General features: G+C 42.3%; 2 protein-coding genes across 3 annotated transcripts in view; one reads left to right on the top strand and one right to left on the bottom strand.

The window, feature by feature from the left end:
* Window positions 1–9,634, bottom strand: part of LOC118410730 (tolloid-like protein 2) — a gene marked incomplete in the record, with an annotated part of 25,876 nt that extends 16,242 nt beyond the window's left edge. The window contains 2 exon segments of the mRNA XM_035812500.1: window positions 1–144; window positions 9,120–9,634. Coding sequence (XP_035668393.1) covers window positions 1–144; window positions 9,120–9,276 — 301 coding nt within the window.
* A 6,426-nt stretch (window positions 9,635–16,060) lies between these two features.
* Window positions 16,061–25,602, top strand: part of LOC118410949 (A disintegrin and metalloproteinase with thrombospondin motifs 3-like) — a 16,559-nt gene continuing 7,017 nt past the window's right edge. The window contains exons 1-15 of one of the 2 annotated variants that reach the window (XM_035812921.1): window positions 16,061–16,457; window positions 16,663–16,690; window positions 16,933–17,273; window positions 18,347–18,494; window positions 19,546–19,679; window positions 20,123–20,206; window positions 20,475–20,619; window positions 21,218–21,323; window positions 21,641–21,784; window positions 22,036–22,168; window positions 22,679–22,792; window positions 23,564–23,703; window positions 24,387–24,450; window positions 24,796–24,904; window positions 25,364–25,497. In XM_035812921.1, the coding sequence (XP_035668814.1) occupies window positions 16,404–16,457; window positions 16,663–16,690; window positions 16,933–17,273; window positions 18,347–18,494; window positions 19,546–19,679; window positions 20,123–20,206; window positions 20,475–20,619; window positions 21,218–21,323; window positions 21,641–21,784; window positions 22,036–22,168; window positions 22,679–22,792; window positions 23,564–23,703; window positions 24,387–24,450; window positions 24,796–24,904; window positions 25,364–25,497 (1,878 nt within the window). In that variant the 5' untranslated portion in view covers window positions 16,061–16,403. Of the gene's footprint in view, window positions 16,458–16,662; window positions 16,691–16,932; window positions 17,274–18,346; window positions 18,495–19,542; window positions 19,680–20,122; window positions 20,207–20,474; window positions 20,620–21,217; window positions 21,324–21,640; window positions 21,785–22,035; window positions 22,169–22,678; window positions 22,793–23,563; window positions 23,704–24,386; window positions 24,451–24,795; window positions 24,905–25,363; window positions 25,498–25,602 lie in introns of both variants that reach the window. The other variant, XM_035812920.1, reaches the window with a different exon arrangement.

Here is a 25,602-nt window from a genome sequence, read left to right as displayed (position 1 = left end):
TTTTGCCAGACTGTGATCTTCTTGACTGCATATGCCGATGTCTTAGCTGCCCTGGAAAGTTTTCCCCTTGCTGCCATTCTCTTGTATATCTTGCTAATGTACTGATGTCATATGGACTTAAAGCTATATCACCATCAAATTGGTCTGAAACATAATAAAGTTCTCATGTTAATCCATGAAAAAAGTCTATGGTTGGTAGATGACTACATAACAAAGTTCTCTTTATTCACAAGCAGGCAGTCACTGGTACCATAACAGAGTTGGGTGGCACAATGGAGGGCTTAAAATGGTAATACGCTAATGGTGCCAATTAAAATAATTGGAAATCTTTCTTTTTTTTAAACTTAAAGTTAAAGTAAAACTTAAACTTAAAATTAATGTTTTCATCAACATAATCATAACAACCTGGTGTGCAACGTACTTTCACGATGCACGGAAGTTTAATTTGAAACTACCAGTGGATTATGATTGACGCCCCCATCGACGAATGTCACCCGTACCCAGTTACCGTAGAAATTGATGAGGAAAAGATCTAATAAAAATGTATGACGATATGACGAACTTTGTTTTAGCTCCAACTATGTATATGAGTAAGAGCAAGAGTAGATAGATAAATGAAAGTTGATGAAAGAACCCTGTAGAGTTGAAGGACGGAACGTTCAAGCGGTTGTGCTGCGATTGTGTGAAGGACATGCTACGCGGTTGTTCTGTGTACTCCAAGGTTGGTCAACAATGGCTTCGTCGTTTCAACAAAGTGCTTTCATCAGCGAGGACATAGAAGTCACGAATCCGACTGTTGACAAGGCCTAGCAAAGAAAATGTTGTGTTTCCCATTATGGTCCTGAAAAAGTACGTGGCGGTTCCCTTTTTTCTCGTCCGATGTGATCCAAAAATATAGTACCTGAAACGCATCACGCACCCTTCTCTCTTCGACAAGTGCGGTGTTAACGTCTGGCTCCCCTCAAACATGTAAGGCCTCTATTTAACATCCTGTCCGAGGGACGCCCGAACCATATTTCATCACTCGGATGTCAGATCGAAAATAATATGTTCCTTGCCAGCGACTGAGTAAAAAAAAGTTTTTGCTAGGGTCGATCGGGAAACACGGCATTTTTCCTAGGCCTAACATTCCATAGAATCCTGTACATCTAACATCACACATCCTACTGTTAATATGTTAATAAATAAATAATGGTGGCGAATGTTTCGATTTTCACGCCCTCGTGTTTCGAACCCGGTAGCGATGAGGGATGCGGTGTTCCTTTTGATCTGAGAAATCCAGAAGTCTGCACAATGAGATCAAGGCCGCCGAGGGCTAAGCCTGGCACCCATTCAACGTTTTTAAAGGTTGTTGCTTCCGATATGGATCTAAAAACAAAAACAGCACCGCGCATTCAACTTGAAGTGGAACAGGGGACACTTGAGCATGTTTAGATTTGATGTCCTAAGATGATAATGGCATTACCAGTTGTGACTCTCTCACAAGGTCAAAGTCAGAGACCTCCGTGAAGCAAATCTCGAGTATATTTATAGCACATCGGCCTTGACTTAGCACTCCATTAAAGTATATAATAAATCTCTAAACCGCGAAAGGGTAAAAGTTGGATATTGGAACTTAAAACATTGGTATGTAGTACTGGTTGGGAAGTAGTACTACCAGCATTTCGACATCATGTATCTACGTACCTTGTTTGAAAGCTGGCGAACTTCAAATTTAAAACCCTCAAACGGCAATTGAACTAAAAAATGTAAATCTGATATACTTATAGATAAAGCTGACTAATATGTAACTTTTGGTAAATGTTCAAATGGTATATCTCTATCATTGTTCGTTTATTCCTGAAGAAAAGAATACCTTCGGTAAAACAAACTAGTGGAAACGTGAAACGGAAACTTGCATACTATGGGAAAAACAAGCTAGTGGAAACGTGAGACTGAGACCTAAAATATAATCTCCAAGCAGATCCTACGGTGACATAAGATAGTATCAAAAGCTGTCAGAGGAGTGAAGCTGGCCTAGGAGTGTGTTTGGCTCCCGGTGGCTGATGACTCCCCTCTTGGGTCCTCTTGGCCAGCTATACTCCTTAGTAAGCCAGCTTTGATACTATCTTATGCCACTGGTAAATCTGTCTGGAGATTACTAAAACGTCCTCGACGGCGATCGCTGACCGACCGTAGAGGAACCAACATTTGATTTATGTAACCCTTGATTCATAATTGCAATATCATGCAAAATGTAATTTTAGTCCAGGTATACATGTAACTAGAACAAGCAACAAAACACACAACGCGTTAAAATCGTTTTTATCTTTGAAGTTCTTTGGGCAATCCGTGTTAGGCTGTAGCGCGGTCGCAGCGAGGTCGCTACCTTTATGAGATGTTAGGATAAGTGTTTTTCATTGCTGCAATGTCGTGATGGGACGTGACTACCAGCCTGTGAGCCGGAGAAATAATGACCCCTACGTTCCCGCGTGGTTCGTGGCTGTCCGTGAGAGGAAGGGACGCAGCAGGACAACTTTCAGCTGTGTCGGGTTGTTTCTCACTCAAGCCAAAGGTCGGGATTAGTCAGAAACCAAAGGCTATCTGTGTCAAAACGGTTTGGCATCCCTGGGTAAAGAATTTCATGTCAGCCTTGGCGCGCTACGACACTGGCTGTTTCCAATGATTTTCTTAGCCTTCAGGGGTGACGTAACTGTTATGTTAAAATGTGAAGGTATTTAAAAGGTAAAGTGAGTGACATCTATTCTCCAAGCAGGGGTTGAGTCATGGATATATAGTAGTAGTCGGGATTCTTACTAGCTCGAGAGTAGCAAGCCGGTAAAACTCTCGGCTACCACTAACGTTATCTCCATGACCCAACCTCTGCTTGGAGAATAGGTGATATCAGAGTCAGAGTGAGGACGAAGTACGTAACGGTATCTAGTACAAATGCAGATTTGCTACTGTTCGTTCATTCGGCTAAGCACACATATTCACCCAAGCTCTTCTCGATAAGTTTGTTCTTTTACCCATTCGTAGACACGGCTGGTGTTTTTGTATGAAGGCGATTCTGACACTATCCGACGGCTTGCACGTCTGATTTCACCCATGCTGTTGTTCTAAATGAGGCAACACATTTGGAGCAATTTTGTTGTAGCCTCCACCAGCCATTTATGAGGTGTTTATTGGCAATCAAGAAATTGTCGAGTCAGTCCGCGGAAGGCAGCCTGTGGGAAGGGTACAATTTGCAATGTCTATACACCATGGTGGCCAAACTCACTTGGCAAAGAGTTCTCATCCTATAGTCAGTGTAGTTTGGTAGACCATAGAGACAATTTTTTTGCACAAGACCCGGCTTCTTTCACTCTTCATGGACTTCAAGAGCAGTTCTGGCAAACGCCTCCGTTGATGTCTGATGACACAACAGCTGGTTGTCCATCGCCTCTTCACTTATATCCAATGTCGTTATTGCTGTCCTTGACTCTATAGGTGCTAGAGAAGTGATCTGCCCACCTAAGCCAGAAGAACAACCGAAGCAGACACGACTTGGAACTGATGTGCTGATGTCATCAAGACATCACTAGAGGCTGGGGTCTATTCCCTTAACCCCAGGGACAATAAATCACGAATTCCTTTTTGGGTCGATATCCATTCATTACCATGACTATGGCATTATTCACATATAGAGAACAGTTAACATCTAGGTAGATAAATGAAGCGATCTTTAAATTCTTTATTCTATGTTTTTACACGTGTGTTATTTATGGTCATTATTACCTCTTGTTTTGTGTTTGCCTGTTATCAACGTACCAGGACTTGGAAAGGTCAAGAGATTTTCCACTTGACGCCAGGACGATTGGGAGTTCTACCTGGCCTGCATTACACGATCTTGACACGGCTTGGGCAGCATTGCGCCATCTGGTAGGCACACAAAGCTGGTGTGTCTTTTTGTCGGGAAGGCCGACTGGAAAGGTCAATTTTGGTCTGACTCCCCAAATACCCACAATATGGGCCGTGCTCACTGTCATTGGCACTGGAAGGATATCGTGGGATGGGCATACACAGGGCTGTTCTTGAGGTTTTCCCGTGGCATGAAATGTTTTGCGAACGTTTAGCCTGGATCGGATGCCAGACTGTTTCCAAGGCCTAGCAGACTCCAATTGACAGACTCAACAACGAAAATTTAGCAGACGGGCTCCCGAACAACGATGATCAATGATGTGTAGAGTGAAGTGACGACAACAAATGTCAGAGCGAGATTGGACGAACATGCAGAAAGAAATACACTGATGTACAGGACGCTGCAGGGTGCTGAGAAACCCACACCGACCAGAAATGATACTGAACTGAACTATAAGAGCCGCCAAAAATAGAAACTAAAATTCCTACCAAGCCTAAGAAATCAACTACTCTACTCTACAACCATATCACCAAACCCATGTGCCAGATAAGCACAGACTGGGTTCACAACATTTTATACCACGGAACAACACTGCGGTAGAATAAAATAAATAAAAGTAGATCGGCGCTTTGTTAGGAGTTTGGTGTGACTCAGGTTCCCTCCAATGTACGATAATATTAGGATGTGTGACCACAAAATGCCATAGTCTTGACGTGTTCTATGAGTTGCCATCCGCTATCTTTTTGAACCTGTTAATGATTACTACCCCTCGTCTGTCGTCTGCAAGCTAGCTGAGCATCAGGCCGTCTGACATCCAGGCGTCAGGAAGATTAAGAACCTGTCCCTTTTTCTGATATAGCACTTTTGTGTGTCCTTGGCGGAACAGACAAATACATATTATAGAGTGTGCACGGCGACCTAAATAGTATGCACTATGCACTATAGATTTGAACTACTAGTACCACCTGTTGTTACACTTCCTGTATACAAAAAATACAACGATGTGGTCCTGGTAGCATGCGTCGTGCGTGTTACCAGACCCAGTTTCTGGATCAGGAGGTCGAGAGTTCGAATCTCGGTTCATGTCACAGTGGATTCCTCAGGGACTGTCGTCAGCTGTGGTGCACTGTTTGTAAGGGGTCGGCACGGCAGGTTTCAAATACAGTGATAAACATCTGATGACATAAGAAAAATAGACCCCCAAAAGTACGTTTTATACTGCTTGTAAGGGTGTTAAGACGAGAGGTTTAATAACGATAAAAATCACAAGAAACAACAGGTTTACAGTTTGTCAGGGTGTCGTCATTGGATATTTCGAAAGCAATGTTAACTGTAAGTAACATCACAAGAAAAAAAATAGACTAACTATATGTAAGGGGGACGTCACAGGAGGTTTAGGTTCAAAAACAGTGTAAACATCATAAGAAAATAGAGTATCTTAATTTGAACAATTTGTTTCTTACAACATTTTTCCTAATAAAATGTTATACTTTGATAAAATTCTCATCAATACACAAAAATGACATTCCCTCATCGCATCTGAGGAACATTATTGTACCAAAAAAAAGGATGTCGCCAGAAAACTGCTAGGGCAGGCAAACTTTCATCTCGTTCACACACACACCCCACCCCAAACAAATTGAGGCAGTCTGTACAAACTGACGAACCAGTGGCAACGAAAACATCACGCCCTCTCCAAACAGCTGACATAACACAAACTTTCGGGACGATCCACCGACATCTTCTCACCGCCGGCGACCTTGTCTGTCCAGTTTCCCGCAACAGCCTCTTTCTCTCGCCATACGTGTAAATCATCGGGTGGAGAATTGATGGCTATAATTATACCGTTATCGGACCGCCAGCTGTTCAGATGCCCAACTCGGTTGACAGAAGAACGTCAGACATTACTTTAATTTGGGACGTGGTTCAGACGCATTTGCAAGAAGCAGGTATAGAGCGACTGGAGAGCATATAAATTATGGACGTTTCCTTTGTCTACAAAGCAGTGCTATATAGCTAGTCAATGTCCGTCTTTCCGTCATGTCACAGAATTTTGCTGCGTAGTAGTAGTACTAATAGTAGATGGTCTTCTGAGACTAGACTGCCAAAGATTAGCAGTAGTCAACTGTATTCTGCTGCTGTATTGTTTTGAACACCCTGCAGCTGCAATCGCTCTTTTTTCTTCAAATCTGTCCTGCTCGTCGCGAGCTTCATTTAGACCTCCCGTCTGACCGCTGCGGTCCTAAACCTCTACCTTTAGCAAAGGTTCTGGCAGTATCTTCCTTTCCTAGATTTGTAGGTACATGTGTTAGAAAGGTAGGTATTTTGTTGTGTATGATAGGAAAATGTCAAGATAAATCCGTTCAACAGCGACAGACACATATCGGTGGGTAAAGATGTACATTGTATCATACATATATACCCAACTTCAAGGGACCACTGAAAAAAACACTGGTCATTCTACACATGACGGAAAAAAATCTTCTTTTTTTAGAATCTTCTATTCCGGAAATCTATCGGGCTGGCTAGAGTTCATCATCCCCGTTTCTTTAGGTCCTGTCAAATTCGTTTCGCTATATCTTTTGGGAGACGTTGGCTTTTTGGCTCGGACGATCACGGTCATGCTAGGACACACATGCCCAAAGGCTAAATTTTGAGACAGGGTCGTTAGGTACTTAGTGGCCGCAAGATTTAAATCTACTGCTGGATGCGCTGTTATCAAGCATGTCCGTTTCAATTTGACCCAAATGCTTACAAGAATCTAGAACTACATAATTTGGGATGACGGCAGTGGCCTTTGTAACCTATCTCTGATCAGATCCAACATGACGTGCTTTCAAAGTTGTTTGTCTGCGATGAAGAAAGGACAATCAAAAATAAACTTCTTCCATGGGCATTAGAATGTCCCTGGAAGGAGGTTGTTTTGGTTATTTGACTGGCTGGGTAACAAGATGACTCAAAACGTTGTCACTCAGCGATTTATTTTTTTGCTTGAGGGTAAGATAAACGCGATATCTTCGACCGTAAGTGTTTCTTAGAAGCAGCAGTTGTCGGATTTTCGATGTGAGGATAAGTCCAAAATCCACAAATGGACTTCTATAACCATATTTCTGGTTAATACTATTATGATAGTTATTAGTAATATGCCTACAAGTGTAAGAAACAGGAAATCCATTCTAAATGTTGATACATATATAGATTTTAACGTTATACTGTGTATATATGTAGACGTCCCAGCGATATGTAGGGGACACCAATGCTCTAGTTGCTTGTTGTCATTCAACTATCGACACGTAATGTTCAAGCAGATGTGGGGTGCAACATCTGCCGACACGTATGTTCAAGCAGATGTGGGGTGCAACATTATCGACACGTAATTTTCAAGCAGATGTGGGGTGCAACCGACATAATCATGACCGAAACTTGTCCAGAAGACGGCGTAAGAAAAGGAAGTTCTGCTGAAGAACAAGGAAAGCCGCCAGGGGGCCAACAGCAAATCATTTCTTCGGCAGGAGTCAGGACACGACCTAGCTAACTACGTACAAAATTTGTTTTAAGCCCAATAAATAGCTTCTTGAGTTATGCTGCTGAACCATAAAACGCTACCAAATGCTAGATTCCAACCCGCTTAATAGAATTCCGCTCACTTAGGGCCCGTCGGAGTTCTATGACGCGGTTCTTCTCTGCGTAGGAGAAGACAAAGCAGAATGTGCAAAGACAAAGCTGTGTACTCCGTTAGCACCTGGTGACACACATGGACAGCATCACGGCCTGCCAATGACGGGTCAGATAAAATCATGCGATGATATAAAACCCCGTCGTGATTTTGAAGCATGAAAAATAAACATGTGACAACTGACAAGTACCCTTTCACGGAATCAATGGAATCGTTGGGACCGGGTGGACCAGGACCTAACGTTAGTAGATGGGTTGAACACGGAGAACACTTGCAAGGCAATCAGAGATGGCAGACTTCATCTTATCAGACGTAAGCATGCATACTGTTTAGCGATTACAATCACACACGCACACTCACGCACACACACACACACAAACACAGAGACCGGGGGTGGGGGAGGGAAAAATACACGGAGAGAGCAGAGCAAGGAGGTTGATAAGACTTGATAAAACCTCATTGAGCAGAGAGAGAGAAGCCAAAAACAATATGCCACTCATCGGTAGTTACAATGCCAACAAAGCATTGATGTGGTTGCAACAAATACCAGAGCAAGGCCGAGGTCAGCGGTTTACTACGTACACAAACCGGCAGCTGCTGCACATGGTTACAAATATTCGCTTCCGTCTAAATACTAGTGTGTACATCGGGAGCAAGTAGAACCAGTTGCCCCCAAATCTGCCCCGGAAGAGATTAGACTAACAGTTCAGAGTTGACTTCCGGATGATAAGAAAAAATTGAAGAAAGGCTTCGAGTCATCAGACAAAAGAAATGGAATAGAGCTCGCTTATTTTTCTGCACAACTGGCGATCCACCGTGGCTTGTGCAAAAGTGACCAACGCGCCCTGTGCTCCCGGCTTTTCATACGCACAAAGCAAAATAAAGATTTATTTTATGTCTACAAGGCCAACCTGCGTTGGAGGAATTCCAAACCCAGACAGTAGCGAATTCCTAAAGCTGTGTCGGTCAATACCCTTTCATGGAACACCACAATGAAGTCGTTTTTCTTGTCAAACGTCTTTGAGCTCGAGGAAAACACACTGTTGATGAATTAAGCGCCACAGTCCGGCCATTTGCCGTTGACCTGTGCTATCGGTTGTGACAGGGCTCCCCATGTGGTTTGAATTAATTTGGCACTTATCATTCCCAATTGCTCCATGCATAACCATATGTATCCCGTCGAAACGTACGATTGACCAACTGATCTTTAGTCAAAACACATTGATTCAGTGGTGATGTAGACCACCATACCACAGCACATTATAGTTCAACGTTCGTTTCGTTAGCCCCACACGAAAGATGGCACGCAAAGTTAATAAGATTTTAAATTAAACAATGCAGTACGCATTATAACACTGATGAGCACAGATTGAAGATTGCAGTGACGCTTTTGTCTGCTAACGTTAAGGTACTGTGAATGGTCGCTACGGCAAAACTGGCATCTGCTATTTACTTGACCCCAGACACTGTTGGGACGGTAAAGACTGCCGGCGTCTGAAGAATGCAGTCCATGGAAACGGCTGTAAATGGCAGCAAGGGTCGAGCAAAACAATTATGACCTACCAGCTTTACAGGGGTCTGCATAGTCGATATCCTGTGTATCATCAGGGTTCAGGTAGTGTATTGGTACCTGGGACGCCCTCACGGAGCCCCACGTTGGCATAAACACCAGAATATAGCAGTAGCATAGCGATGCTAGTCCCAGCGGCAACGCAGTCATTCTGAAAAGCTCAGTTCCTTGGTCCCGGCAAATTCCCGTGCGTTTCCGTCGAGGGCATACCCAGTCGTAAGTTGACGAAGTAGCAAGCGCTCCCTGGCGGTCAATCCCCTCGCGGCCCCTAGAGGCAGACCGTACCTATCATTATCATGCGCTCTCTGCGTCAAGAAGGAGGTTAATTCCTCCCTGAATTGGGCAGAACGTCAAGTGTTTCTGATCTGTTTTAACAATGACCACATTGGCCAATAAGAAGCAACCCTGGGGCCAGGGCCTTGTTGCACTGATCCAGATTGTGGCTTTCCAGATGGCTAGGTGACGACCGGTCGCCAGCGTTTCAAAACCGGAAGACGGCAGAGTGGGAAGGCGCGAACTGACCTGCTCTGCATGTTTGGCAGGATATCGCCATGTGACTGATTGGCCGTGAAATCCGCGCTGTCGGGGTACGGCCACTTTTGTTCAAACCCAAATCCTCTTTTTCATAACATTGTGAGTAGACGTCCCAATAGAACATCACGGGGGCTCCTGGTAGCCCTACTTACAACTGACATCCGGGCATCATATCATATCAAAGTCTACAGTACTTTAATATGCACTGCGAAAACCTTCACGAGTAGTGGACTACGTTTTCTACGAGACACAAAAAAGTTGTTCCAAGGTCAGCCCACGAAAAAAAAAACAGGCTCACGGGATAAAGTCAGATCTGATTGGTGGCTAGGAGAGAGAGACTGGCTGCTGTTCATCGCTAGTTAGTTACCACAGACGCCGTCCAAGGCCGTCTCTGCAGGTTTCCTGAATAACTTCCAATCTAGTACTGCAACAGATCGCGTTTCCGACTCCCTAGCCTCCTTCGCAGACGTCTAGCAGCACTGGCTTTTACTTTTTGCAGGAGGGCTAGCTGATTCGCGATTTTCACACTTCACCTGAACGTGCCAGCCGACGCTTTTCAAACAGACTAATAGTTTTCTTCTGCCAGTTGAGCTGGAACTGGACAAATCTGGTAATAAATGTTAGAGGAGTGCAGACTGTGCGGGTATGCATTCTTGCGGTATTTTCCAATCCCACATAAAACAAACACGTTTCAGATTGTTAGCTCTATTGGTCAGCGGTTAAAAGATATATATTTTCAAACGTTTCTAACGAAGACATATCGTGTAATGACAACATTTCGTTAACAAAGGTGAAGATCATACAGATTATTCAAAACTACATACAATGGGGTGTGGGTATTTCTTCCGGTTTCAATGTGTAGTTTGTTGTTAGCCTGGTATCAGCCGTAATATAGCTCCCGAGTCTCTTCTCTCTGAGGACACGGGAGCTATACTACGGCTGGATACCAGGCTAGTTTGTTGTGACTGCATTCCTGTCCTTCAAATTTTCAATACTTAGATATTTTTCTTGATTGAAGAAGGTTTAGTTATCATAATCTACTTTAAATGTCTTTTCGTGACCTATACTTAATTGGCAGACTTAGGCCGGAGTAGCAAAATGTGCAATAAAGGTCTCCATTCATTCTAACATTGGGAAAGACGCACCGCGTTTCGTTGGCTGATACAAGAGTCAAGACATGGTCTCACTAGATGCGCCAGGCCTCCCATCCGGGTGAATGATGCTCAATAAAAGAACCCTTCAACCGTGTTAAAAATCGCCAATCAGCAAAAAAGCCAGCGCTATTTAGAAGTCTGCGAGGGAGGCTATCCCAATTCAGTGCCCTTTTACATCGTCCTGAGAGTGAGTCAGACATGGAACAAAGCAAGGTCACGGACAAGTCAAGGTTTTCAACAGATAAAGTACCCATCCGCCAATTAGTAAATTACCGATATTAAAAAGTGTTAATTGATGGCTCGTGTCCCCATTAAAGCTTTCTTAATGGAAATTTCTAATAAACTACCGAGAAGTCCCTATTCTTTTTTAAGAGTCCTGTAGGGACGAACGTCGACCTCTTTTAAAAAAGACTAACCCGGCACTTTCCAGGAAGTGACTATTTCACTTTCCGCAACTTTGAGCTGCAAGTTATTCATTAGTTAGTTGAAGTTTACATGTACAGAAATGTACAATTAGTAAGTCACGAAATTGGAGAGTGACATAAAGGAAAACCATTAGAACCCTTGGACAAGGCTAACCTTTCTTACCGCGCACAAATTTGTCTGGTGAAAGAAAAGAACGCCTCCTCACGAGATTGGTAGAATTACAATTACGAATTCGAGAAAATGAGGATGAAGCATAATAAACGCGACTGGAAACAGAGAGGGTGTTCTACAAAGTTTTACAACTGGAAAGGAGGAATAATATTGAAAAAACAGACAAACCACCACGACAGGGACGACAGTTTATCATCCTGCCGGCGACAAATACTTATAAATGCGGTAAGAAATTCTCTGTTATTAGAAAATGAACTGTCTTTCCTTTACGTGCTTTGAGGTGTGGCTCTGCTCAAACACGGGATCTCCAAGTCAATGTCCTATCACAGGGACGTCCCTAACCGAAGCTAGGTACTCGTTTTCCCCTGAGTGAAATGAGGATATTCATTCTTGTAAAGTGACTACTAGTATCCATTGATGGCACAACGTCGGAACATATCATAGGCACTCGAAACCAGGACCTCTGGGCTTTGGGGCAAAACTTTATTCACTGGTGTCCAAAATCCCTTCGGTTCCTCCAACCCCTACCTCAAAAACCTCCCGGTCGGTCCCTCTTTCACCAACTCCTGCCTCAACCAATTCCTGTTCAGTCCCCATACCGGCAAGTGCGGTAAGAGATCGTTATGTGATCTTATGACAATTCCTTGGCCTACCGCCTATGCCCATACCGGCAAGTGCGGTAAGAGATCGTTATGTGATCTTATGTTCAATACTTGTTCGTTACATGTGTATCTCGTTACTCTGAGGAACCCCCTGCAAATTAGACCACCTCACATCAAGACGGCACCGAAGTGGAGACATTTGAGGACAAATTTGTCCCAAAGTCCTCCTCGCTGACTCGGTAAAAGTGATGGAGGAAATGCAGAGACGCAATGGTTTTGTCGGGTCTGGTTGTAATCAGCTGACACATTGTCTGTGGACTAACTAACTAACACCGGCGCTGCCACGCCTAATGGCTCTTTCTGTGAACAACATCAGAAAACCAAGAACACCTGGGCCTTTAGTTGTGCCAAAGTCTGTGCCGTACCCTTCTTCACGATGTGTCGCAAACAATTGTGAATTTGCGCCGCAGAATAGGAGCATGTAAGGTCAGACAGACAATACATAGATGACAATTGTTAACATCTATCCGTATATCCGTTATCAAGTCAACGGACAGTTGTTTCAAGTTGCAATATTTATAGATAAAGATTTTCACTAGAATATCGTAGATATGACACCATCCGTCTACTTGTTATCCCTAAATACCCTGTTTAAAAAAAAACAGATACACATATACGAGTAACTTTAGGTTACCCCGCGGATGAAGGTGAACTAGCGCCTTGTGTCTGATATACTGTTAGATATAGCTACATATTATATATGATATCTTGTGTGCTACGTAAATTTTGCGTGCATCTGATTCAGTTTGAACCTATTTTGGAGCTTATTTGCAACAACAACTAAGAGAAAATAAAAGATCTAAGAATTGTTGCTGGTATGTGTATCATATGTACAGTACAGTATACATTGCGTGATCATGACTGGCAGCTGGCAACCCGTCACGTTAAGTAAGGTCCTGGGTAAAAAGACGTAGACTAGACAGGATAACCGACATTAGGCTGAACGGTCATCAAAGGTGAAGAGTTGGGTTCTGCTGAACGAATAGTCAATGTTGAAGGTTACTAAATGATGTTTTCAGGTTTGTGTCTGTTCACGTTGATGAGCAACTGTTAAGAATCATTTTAAAGTCAGCCTCCCCGCTATAACAACTGTTTCAAATACACCCAGTCCGTGCAAAAAGTGAAGTTGAGAACTCGACGTTTGGTTAGAGAATTGATGGTCGTGCCATCAGTCAACTGTGTCCTACACCACAGACGACGCCACGAAATACAAACAGGTCATTTGAAACTGCACTCACTTTGATTTAAGGTTTCCTTCACACCACAATTCCACTGGGGTGGCGACCTCGCTGCGACCGCCCTGCGACCGAGCGATTTGACAAATCGCACAACACATTCCGTAGATCAAAAACGGTTTGTCTTGTCAGTCGTACTTTAATATTTTTCATGACAGACCGCAATTGAGTCAAAAGTAACACAAATCCAAGTTCGGTCGCAGCGAGGTCGCGGTGCGAATGCCGTCTAGTGGAATGGGGGCTTGAGTGAGCGCACATCAAACAGGGATGGACATGGGTCGGAAAATGTGTGTTTGAGAATATATGTCCGAAGTTGAAATCTGACTTGAACGCTTCACTGAAGCATAACACCCACTGAAGTAACAGATTCTCAGGCCCTCTCTCGGGCAGGTTTGGCCTGGCGCCTAGAATAACGTCTGCGGTGTATTCTGCCTGCGGAGTTCATGGCCAAGGTGGTCGACACTTTTATAGCATTCCCCTTTCCAGCTCGTCCCCAGAGTGGCGAGAGTCACACATGTCGCGTCCGTCTGGGCAAAGAGCCGCGAAGTTTGTGATGGGAAAGTTTAGTGTTTCTCACGAGCGCACGGACGGATCGTACTTTGCATCAATTTGACCTTTTACCTTCGCCAGCCGGCTATGTTTTTGGTAGCGTTTCAAATGTTCGCATGCATGCCAGTGCGGATATCTGTGATTCAGCAGCATATTAAATCCAAGAATCGAGTTGGGCTATCGTGAAATTTGGTACGTGGTTATGTCTTCTCCCATCGAAGACATGGATAAATCCCTCCTATTTAAACTCATTTTCACTACAGCGGAACTGCCGGTTTTGAATTCTCGTATCCTAAACAATTCATGGTCGCGATTTTAGGGTGGTGCACGGCTCTTGTGCTTGGGAAGAAGTTAGGTATGTTTGAGCCGCCTAGCATGGAATTATAAAACTGCAGGTTGTTTTTGTTGAAATCTTCCATTAAAAGTGATAACGAATGCAACGAATTATACTTGACTGAGTAATGAGAAATTCTATAATTTCGGTGTTAAAAGACACGTGTGACACATGTAACGTTTGGCAGGTGGCACATAAATAATTTGTGAAATGCCACAACCTCTTCAAGTTAGCGGCGAATGTTGGGAATTTCGCAGTTGAGAGATGTGTAAGTTAGTTTGGTGCGAACATCGGCATGGATAAATTAAGCAAATGAATCATTTGTACAAAATCTAGAAATGCTCTAAATATTTTGTGGGGGTATGAGGTCGGCGAACTCTAGTTTACAATGACTTCCATTGCATAACCAATAGATGGAAGCTTTGGCTCCATGACGTTAGCGGTACACACGGTAACTCTTCCGGGATGCAGACGACGATGGATCTACTCATCACCTGTTCACTGTTAAGTACTAGTAGATAGTATGGATGTACGTAATGATAAAATCAGAACATGTGTTTTACGGATATATGTTTGTGGTCAGTGACATTGACGAAAAGGAAAGTTTCTATAGTATGTACATTATGTCAGCCGAAATGAACACGCAAGCCCGTATTGCAATAGCCCCACAATCTGGCTTTATTTCCTGATGGCATATCAGCTCTATTGCTCTAGCTTTCTATTGCACTCAGCTCGTTGTTGCCAGCCCCTGTCTAGAAACCACGTGCAACTGATACTAACTAGTATGCCATTACTTTTTAGAAAGAAACAGACCCAGTCTCACTCTGCTAGGGAGGCCTGTAGTATGGCGACATTCATTTTTGTCGCTGCGGCAATCTGATGAAGTCCTGAGGACGCTCATGTAGAGAGCAACCATGGGCGATACGTTGTTGTTTGAGGGGATGGTTTGTGCAATGTGTCATATCCTGTGTATCTTGCAAGCCTTTTTTTTTCAATTTCCTCGATTCATCAATGGAATTTGTCACTGATTCAGTCTATCCATTTTCCGTCAGCCTGCGGGACCGTCAACTTTGACCGGGTCCGAGGCCGCGCCTTCCCATCCTGCTAGTCTAGGGTTACGCCATCTAGTACGCCTCACATAGGATCCTGTCACTCTACAAATAACTACGGACAAACATACAGACAGAAAGTAATCCCTCTGCCGTTTTATGGAGGTATTAAACTGGCTTTCAGAAAACCGCGTGAAGTCGCAGTTGGAAAAGAAAAGACCGTCGGAGTCTGCAATTGCGGATCCGATTGGGTCACGACGTGTGTCGTTGAAGATCAGCGAAGCAAACTAAATCCAATTCAGATAAATTATGCAATTTGAATTATGCAAATGAAAATTAATTCCTTATTTGCTTAATTCGCATCTGATGCCAATTACTGCTACTACATCACATGTTGGGATCATGAATTTCTTTTCTTTCTGCACATTCATTCTTTAAGAATGCAACTTATGTCTTAAATTTGTATAACTGTTATAGCCAAATTATGTCATTATTTACATATGGGTGCTGTTTATAATAGATTTTAATACCCGGCTATCCAAAATCATATTTGATCAGCATTTTCCTAGATATTTCTTAATTAACCAATGAAAGAATTCGCTCAGTGGAATCGTGGATATATAATTATCAGGATTGACAACGCGGCTGTTCTGACTTTTTTTCAGTACTACCAAGGAGCTACTAGTGAAATGTGATGATTCGATGATGAGGCTCATGATTTGAAATCTGATGATTGATGAAGTTATTACGATATCCACATATATTTTTTTCTATATTGAAAATTATTATCAAAAGTCATATCTGTGTGGTTAGTTCCTTCCATGCATTGGTTTCAGATTAATGACTTCCCACTGGGTCGGTCAGCTTTCAGTTTGTTTATGTGGCAGCTGCCCTTGTGCCGCGTGGTTTGCACCATACGGGGCAACACGTAGCTCTGTGTAACACTAGGTGACGTGGCCATGTGGAATTACTCTACTTCCCGTCGAAAGACATGCCTGCCCCCGTGACTGGACCATGGCGGAGCGCAGACTGTATGAAGACGAGCGGTGGCGGTGAGGTAGAGGTGGACGTGTAGCGTGTCGCACACCCAGCTAGTGCCGAACTGTCACCCCGGCTCGCGGCACGGACTCTGGCAGGAAAAGGCCGGTAGATTTGCAGCTGAGATGCTCTCATTCTTCTCCGCCCTGGCCTGTGTCTGCTTGTTTTTGTCAGATCAGGTAACTAGATAATTCGGTTTCACACTGCCCAAACCACCACTGTTGTGTCTATTGTTATTACTATGTTTACAGTAATTCACGACGTGTCAGTCTTCTTTACTGCACCCTTGTCCTTGAACAATTGCCTGTAATGGCATTGCTGGCTTCAGCGTTTGATGTCTACGCCCATTTTAATGAAGTTCATATGGGATTTTCTTTTTCACAGGGGGGCGCCGTCTCACTCAAGTTTAGAGGTACGTGCTCATTTGAACAGATATCGTTATGTCTTTGGCTAATGATATCAAATTCAATGACTTATCATGATTTCGTTAAATCAAAATAGAAGAATTAAAGAAATATAGGATTAAACCTTAGTCTATCGTGTCAACTTTAATAGCCAACATTTTACGAAGTCGACTTGGGGTCTCATGTGATGTAACCTTGTCCCACATTTACACGCGTCATCTGCTCCCAATTTCTTGGATGCCGTTACTAGGTGACTTGGAAATGACGACAGACAACGAGGACCATGAAGTCATTGTACCGTTTTTGTCCGATTCCGAGGGGAGATTCCTAAGTTACGACTTGAAGTCGCCATCGAGACACGCCAGGAGTGTGGATGGCGACAGGACCTTGTATGTGTCATTCAAGGCTTTCGAGTTTGACTTTCTGCTGAGCCTTGAACGGAATGATAAACTTGTCGCCCCGAAGGCCACCGTAGAATGGCAGCAAGGGAATGCCACACACAGGGAGAGAATAAAGGAACGCTGCTTCTATAGGGGACATCTCAACAACGCGTCTGTTTCCTCGGTGGCGGTTTCCAACTGTCGAGGCCTGGTGAGTACCATTTCTCAAAGATCTGGGCTAACTGCTGACGGTAATCAGCTCCAGCCTTCAACCCTCGCGTGTGAATCGGTAAAACAACTGTAGTCGCATACCTTACAATATACAGTACAGGGTGTCATGTCGCCGGTGCTATTGTCTGGGGTCACGCAAGTGTTTCTGTGCCTGTTCGTAGACAAAACCAAACACAGTTGTTTTTGTATTGAACATACGATTGATATGTTTAAGTTTGCATGTACAAATATTTGTAACGTCAACTCTCACATTCCACCCTGTGCCACAATTTATGCCACCGTGATGATATTTAAAAAAAGAACTTTTTTTTTTATAAAGGCCTTCTCAAGATTGTCTTGAACACCTAAAAATAAGTGTACATACCTCATGTTTACTGATGCTGCATTACCTCCCTTTTCTCTTGTATTATGGCATCTGTTGGAAGTTTGAGAGTTAATGTCAGCTTTGAAAGTTTGAGGTTAGGAAGACTTGATGAAGATTTAGCCATCTGGCAGATTTGTGCGGAATTGCAACTGTGTTAGTAAATTCCAAATTTTCAAAAGCAGGGTACTGACCAGTCAAGAAGTTTGGATATTGTGATTTGGGGTTTCATGTAAAAACACTATGTGTCAAATATTTAGTTTAACACTTAATTTGAATAGGTGATGAGGAAATCCTATTGTAACTTTTTTCATATTAAGACCATATTGATTTGATTTTATGTATGACATGCGTGCGCATCGAGTTCCAGCCATTCCAAAAGAAAAAAAAAATTCAACCATACTGCAAATTGCATAGATCAGCTGTAAAATGAGCAAACATGTGCCATAAACTGAAAGAAATGACATAAAATGGATACTAATGTCACACAAATATAGGAAAATACATGTTTGTGGAATACATAGATATTATGAGAGGCATATCATGCTAATAAGGGCATCATTATTTGCATAACCTCTGTAACATGTAAATGTCAGTAGGTGCAATAAAGATAGCAAAATGTTCTGCATTTGCAGTGAATACATGTATTGGATTTCTATCATTTCACCCTTTTTTTTAATTTGTCATTTCAGGAAGGATGGATCCACTCAGAAGGGAACAATTTCTTCATTCAGCCACTGCAAAATTCATCAAGAGACCACAAGGAGCATGTCATACATAGAAAATATACAAGCCTGGAGGGGGATACCATGCAATGGCCCACTATAAGTATAACTGAAGGTAAGGTCACCAACACGAAATCAAAGATCTCATACATGTACCCCATTAACTAGAGATTTTGTGAACTTCTTGTTGCCATTGCCATCACAGATGTTAGTGATCCTTCCCTTCCTTTACTAGTAGGACCCCTTGGGGACAGCTGTTCATGGAGTATACCACACTACTTTCAGGAAGGCTCTCTGCCTGTAATACTGCAGTACCAGAAAATACTGCTAGGGGGTTACAAATTTGCCTTGCTTTTTCAGAACCTCAATATCTACTGTACTATGAAACATAACAAAAGTCCATTGAAAGGATCTTGAGTTATGGGTGTGCACACACAATGTCACACATACACAATCAAAGACAATATTGTGTTGGACATAAGCCTCCATCATGGATTTAATTACATGGTTGGCCCAGGCTAGGTTTGGACTTTTCTTAAGGCATTTTATTTTTCTCAGGTTTTATATCTTATCAGGTACTTTTTATGTCACATTGCCTTACTGGCTTGGCAACATAAAGAAAACCAGGCCCTGACAAAATAGACACCGACAAAAGAATGCTTAAAAAGGCCAAAAATTGGTCGGACTCTAGCCTCTGCTTGGAGAGCATCCCACTGGGACAAAGTTTCAAACTGTGGGGTGTATTTCAAGAATGTTTTTGTGTGTCTTATTAAACCAGCCACTCTGTGTTAAGACGGTATCACAGTGATTACAAGTACAAATACCTCAGTCTGCCAAATCTCAATAAGCCGGCTTAACGCCGGCTGTTGATGAAAGTTTGGCTTCAAATGTTATGTTTGGAAGGGCACATGTCAGCTGCCAGCCTGGTTTGGCTTGCTTTCACTTACCACTGCCAGAAAATGCCAGGCAGCCAGAAAATGTTGTAATTTTCCCGAGGACATAACAAGAGTGTAATCTTGGATCTTTCACTGTAACCTTTGCTTGGTTTAGTTCAAGTCTTGCATTGGAAATTACACTTCAATTTTGGTCCAGAAGAAATAGGCATGGCTCAACTGTGCCATACTGATGCTCTTCTTAGTATATTCTGATGCCTTATCTTTCAGAAGACAAATCAAGACACAAGCGCCACGACACAGTAAGAGACAAGAATGTGGAGGTTCTACTGACGGCTGACTACTCCGTCGTCTCCTTCCATGGATATGAAAACATTCAGATCTATTTGCTGACAATTATGAACATAGTAAGTTGTACATCTATAATACAGCCCTGATCTAATGTTAACAGTTGACTAAAATAGTTCGTAACGCAATAGCTTTTAATATACAAATAGATAAAATGTTTTCATTATGGATCAAACTTGAACTGTAATTGCCAACACAAAAAATTGTGCACTGCTTGTGACATCACTTTATTCGGATAGAACACCTGACTCTGTGACTGAAGAGTAGTGGATCATAAGTTGCAAAAGTCTATGGCGCCCCCTATCTCTGTTCAGGGATGGTTTTAAAGCCCCAATGCAGAGGGCTTTTTTTATTCCTCTTGCAAAGAATTCTGACTTCACAGAAGCAGAGAGTTGCTCATTCTTTCACAAATTAAGATTGAAGTTTAGGCAAATTTAAAATTTGGTTTGGCATCTACAAATGTACTTTAAATATCATAAGAAGGGATTGTTGATTGTTTCAGGTGAATGAGCTCTACCACCACCGGTCACTTGGAGCCCATGTCAATATCTGCCTGGTGCGGATGGTGCTTTTGGATCCAGCAACAGTGAGAACATCCTGTGTTGATTTGCTGTGACATTTTTTTCCAAGTCAATTCAAAGTTTATTGCACAATAGTTGTAACACTAACAGCCAGAAAAATGCTGGATAATGTACAGCAAAGCATCATATAAGACTACTGGCTCAAATATTAAACCAGTACAACCTATGAATAGGAGCTATACAATATTGATTGCAGACATAATGAACAATATAAGGCAAAGCGTTATATAGGCACACATGCCAACTCTTGTACCCCCCATCTTTACTATCCAGTCCAACATGGTGGTCCCTGGGAACCCGTCGCGCAGTCTGGAGCAGGTCTGCAGGTGGGCGCACGATGTGCAGACGGAAGACCTGGATGACACTGACCACCATGACCACGCCATCTTCCTCACCCGTATTGATTTTGGACCTGCAGGTCAATAAAAAGTGGAACTTCATTCCAACTGGCAAGTCTGTCATGTCTTCCCAAAATACCATGTTTCCCAAACTTTGTTCTGGCGAATGCCTCGTGGCATGTTTGGTACAATTGTACTTGTCTTGGGAGAGCCACAGACTGCATGGCCAACCAAGGAATCAAATGTATCCTGCTATTGAGAATCAACCTTTTCTGTGCGTGTGTGATTTAGCGCATATGTTGTACTATAATCATAGCCTGGATGCCCGACTGTCTTCAGGGCCTACAGAAGCCAGGTACTTGGTTCTAGGGCCAACTTGCCTCCAAAGAAGTTTTATCAGTCTACAAGTTAGACCCCAGGAAGATCTTGTACCCACTTGGGGCATGTGGTTTCTTCGGCGAAAGTGGTTATCCTCTAGCATGGTGGGTCTGGCATCCAAGCTAGCCTTATGAAAGAGCTTTTATTAGTAATACCAAATTTCCAAACTTAAAGAGCCTGCAAAGGGGCTACCTGATGAAGACATGTTATGTATAAAATGCATCACAGACTATGTTGTAAGTGTTAATTGATGCCCCTGAGAGAGTCAATGGTGCATCCGTCTGCCTTCTCCCACCACAGGTTACGCCCCAGTGACAGGCATGTGTCACGAGCTCCGCAGCTGCACTCTCAACCACGAGGACGGCTTCTCCTCCGCCTTCGTGGTGGCCCACGAGACCGGCCATGTGTAAGATCCCTTCCTTACCTTCTGTGCATTGCTTGGATGTTGCTGTTACGTTGAAACTTATTGCCTTTGCCAAGAAGGTTAACGTGATGTTTTTCGTAACATTTCTTTGTATGTATGTGATTGAACAGCCTAAATCAAGATGCTATATATGGATTGTCATCAAATGTGACTTGGCCTGGTGACTTGCTTTGGTACTGCAATTGAACTTCCATTTCTGATACTTCTGTACATGCTACTACATGCTTCTGTACATCTCACTTAGAGATGACTGCTTAAAAAAATCATTTAAAATTTTAAAATGTTTTCCCAATGTTCAGCCTAGGTATGGAGCATGATGGCGATGGCAACGACTGTTCTGACGAGACTGCCTACGGGAGTATCATGGCACCACTAGTGCAGGCCACGTTCAGCCGATACCACTGGTCCAGATGCAGCCAGATGGAGTTAAGACAACACATCAGGTATGCTGGACACATCTACAGCATTTTCTTGATTTTAATTGCACTTTAAAAACTTTTAACACTAAAAGGTGCTGCAAGTTGTTGCCAAAGTTAAGTGCATACTTTATTGGAGAGGAGTAAGTTTGATCTGGATTGAAAATGTACAATGTATGTTTTATACGAATAGTGCTGGGATTATACTCAAGGTCCTCATATAGAGCTGTGGGTCACATTTCAGTTCATCCATTCAGTTGTCTTCTGTATCATTACAGCGACTACTACTGCCTTGATGATGATCCATTTGAAAAAGACTGGCCAAAAATCCCAGAGTATCCCGGCATCAACTACTCCATGGATGAACAGTGTACCTTTGACTTTGGAGGAGGATATAGACTCTGCACTGCCGTAGGTGGTCTCCTACGTTACGCCTTATTTTGTCAGATAACTGTCCTGGTCATGAGTTAAGATATTAGTACTGTCATGTAAAAAAAGCAGTGCTGTGTAAAATTTACTGTAAAAAGAAAAATGTTCACAGTGGTTTTAAAACCGACTTTAAAACCACCGCAAAACTTTTTGTTTTGTACTTTTGTCTTCTGCCTGCCTACCCTCATATTTCACCCATGAACTTAAACCACAAATTTAAGTCCCATGAACATTCCCATTTTACAAAGAATTCAGTGCCATTTGGATGTACATAACACTGACAATATAGAGGGCAGACTAGCCAAAATTCCATTTAGAAGGCAGACTTACTGAAATAGTTGAATCTCACCTTAGAAAATAACAGTAACAATCAACCGAACACATTTTACATCAACTTGAAATTTTACCATTTTCATTCAGCTATCTTGACATCTTGTCGTCCAATGATATTTCAACTATCAGTAATGTATTACTTCTACTCTCTTTCTCTAGTTCAAGACATATGACCCATGTAAGCAGCTATGGTGCAGCCATCCTGGGAACCCGTTCTTCTGTAAGACTAAGAAAGGACCAGCTCTTGATGGGACGTCATGCGGAGACAGGCTAGTAAGTTTAACTGTAGCTCCAAAGTTTCATGTTGTTAATGCTAGTTCACCTTTATCAGTAGGTTAACCTACATTTGTATGTCCATTATTAAAAAAAACAGTGTAGTTAGGATTATCAAGTTGACGGATGGTTATTTCAGAGTGCCATAGTTTGAACATATTGCAGTAAACTACTGTCCGTCAACTTGATATTCCTTAAACTGCAATGTTTTTTAAAAATAATGGACATAGATTACCCTTCAGAACTAGCATGAAGTTTTCTGATGATAGTAAGATGGGTTTCGTTTTTATAGAATGCAATATTCCCCATTCTGTACATTGTTCAGAACTAGACACATTTGTTGGAAGGTGTGTCTGTGATAGTAGTCATACCTTATTGAAAACTTAACACACTGTTTCTGTACACAAAGTAACTTAGCAGTTATCAACAAGCTTTCGGTCAATTTCTGATCCTTTTCAAATTGAAATGACCAAAAGCCTGACCTGAGGTGACATCCCTCAACAGAGAAGAGAGCCAATACCGACTGCCTTTGACCTTTGATCTGTTGTTGACATCACACATCTGTTCAGGTCACATGACATAGGCGTTGGGTCATTTCAACTTGGAAGGATCAGATCTGCAGGACTGATCGAAAGCTTGTTGGTAAGTGGTTTGTACAGAAATAGTACTACAAATGTAGTATGTGAAGTTCCCACTACAAATTAAGTCATATGGTTATGGCTAACTACATGATTGTTCTATCTGCATGTAAAATGATCTGTTTGTGAACAGTGGTGTCTACAAGGTTCCTGTCAGAAGGAACATCCCATTGCCATCCACGGGGGGTGGAGTACATGGACAGCCTGGGAGGAGTGTTCTAGGACGTGTGACATCGGCATCAGAGTCAGGCACCGCACATGTGATAATCCGAGGTCAGATATATGCTAGCCCTTATTGTTTTAGTATGTAGGATGTTATGTTTTGCTCTATATCTCCATTTTGGATTATATGCGTGATATTTGTTGCCATGCATTGTACTGTTCACAACTGTCGTGCAATAAAGTCCATTCAATACAAGCACTCGCTTACATTTTAGTGAACCTACAAAAACATGTAGTAATCTCAGATTTGTTTGAGCGTGATGGATTTTCCTGGTATGGTTAAAACAGTTGTTTTGAATTTTCATGACTCATGATTGATCAGATAACGATAAACTAGAGGGCCTGATCTTTTATCATGTCTTACGCACCACATTAGAGCTGTCTATCAACCAAAAATTGTGACCATAGTATGTCCAGGACACAAGATATCAAATCTGGAAATTAAGCTGCAGTACCATAGAAAGTTGCTACGGGGCCCAAAATCTGAAGGTCTCACCAACACTTACCCACATAACAAATACATGTATCAAAACAATCCATTCAGAGTCATTCTCAAGTTAACATGTACACAGACACACATGCACGAATGGTAATGAAAATATAACCTTCTTGTCAAAGGTAAAAATGATGTTGACCTCATTAAAAAAATGCATCACTAATGAAGTCCATAATTTGTGTCTGTTGCACCTTTTAAGCTCTATTTAATTATTGAATATTTTATTTTGTTCTTGCAGACCAGAGAGAGGGGGTTCTGAATGCAAGGGACAAAGTCAGGAATTTGAATTATGTAATACACAGGTAAGGTCTATATTATACAGTTTCTTAACTATTTCTTCACTGCTAACATTACTTTACAGTTTCGTTTGCTAGTTCATATAGCAAGGGAACCCTGAGCCTTGGGACAAATAATCCAATGGGACTCTTGTGTGTTATTTTTCAAGTGAAATGCTTCAAATCTTAAAGTTGTAAATGTGTGTAAGAAATCTTCTTTGAAACAAAATTACAGCATTGTGGACACAGTTAAATATCATTCTGTAGCTGTTGCATCTATATAGCCAGTAACCGTCCTTCAGTGTAATACACCTGAGCTTCTGTATCTGTATCTGAATATGTCAAGCTTACAAGTTGGACATTGTGATCTAGGATTGCCCTGACTCGCCAGTGGACTTCCGAGCACAGCAGTGCAGTGTGCACGACATTGAAGAGATCCTAGGAACCACTCATCACTGGATACCACATCAACCAGAAGGAGGTTTGTGATGTCAAATATTGTTTTCGACTTTTGTGTTTGTATGTGTTTTCTGTGTATGTTTGTGTGTGTGATTGATTGAGTGAGTTAGTTTGTGTGTGTCTGTTTGCCCTGCTGTAACCCAACATTCCCTCTACTAGAAAGAGTCGTAGTCCTTAGAACAGAACGTTAAGCCATGGTCCAACTGTCCACTGTACTTTTTGAAAAGAGCTAGGGAAAGCTGATTCAATGAGCCTGTAAATACTGTGCATAGCTTATGTCTGCTCTGTCATGACCAGTGAAAGATTAGTTCATCTGTTCATTGAGTTCCTTTGAGCTAAACTGGTTCCAGATGAATTTCTTTTCAATCACTAAGATTATTTCAGAAAAGAGTTGCAAAATTTAAGAGGCAGCCCAGCTGTCTTGAGATGAAATATATATATAAATTTTATTAATGAATCATCTTCACATTCTGTTCTGCAGAAAAGAGTCCTTGCAAGCTCCAATGTATATCCCGTGAGAAGGGCGACATCCACAGGTTCCCCGGTGATGTCATTGATGGAACGCGGTGCTCCTATGACAATCCTACAAACATCTGTGTTCTTGGAAAATGCGAGGTAGACAGTCAGCCTTTTGTAGTCAACATTTTACCATTCATTTACTATTACTAATATACAATGTGATCTCAGTTTTGATAATAGATTGATTTAAATGTTTTCTGT

This window comes from Branchiostoma floridae, chromosome 3 (genome assembly GCF_000003815.2).
Source record: "Branchiostoma floridae strain S238N-H82 chromosome 3, Bfl_VNyyK, whole genome shotgun sequence".
Lineage (NCBI taxonomy): Eukaryota > Metazoa > Chordata > Leptocardii > Amphioxiformes > Branchiostomatidae > Branchiostoma > Branchiostoma floridae.
Note: the sequence above shows the minus strand (reverse complement) of the source record. Positions and strands in the feature narration are given on the sequence as shown.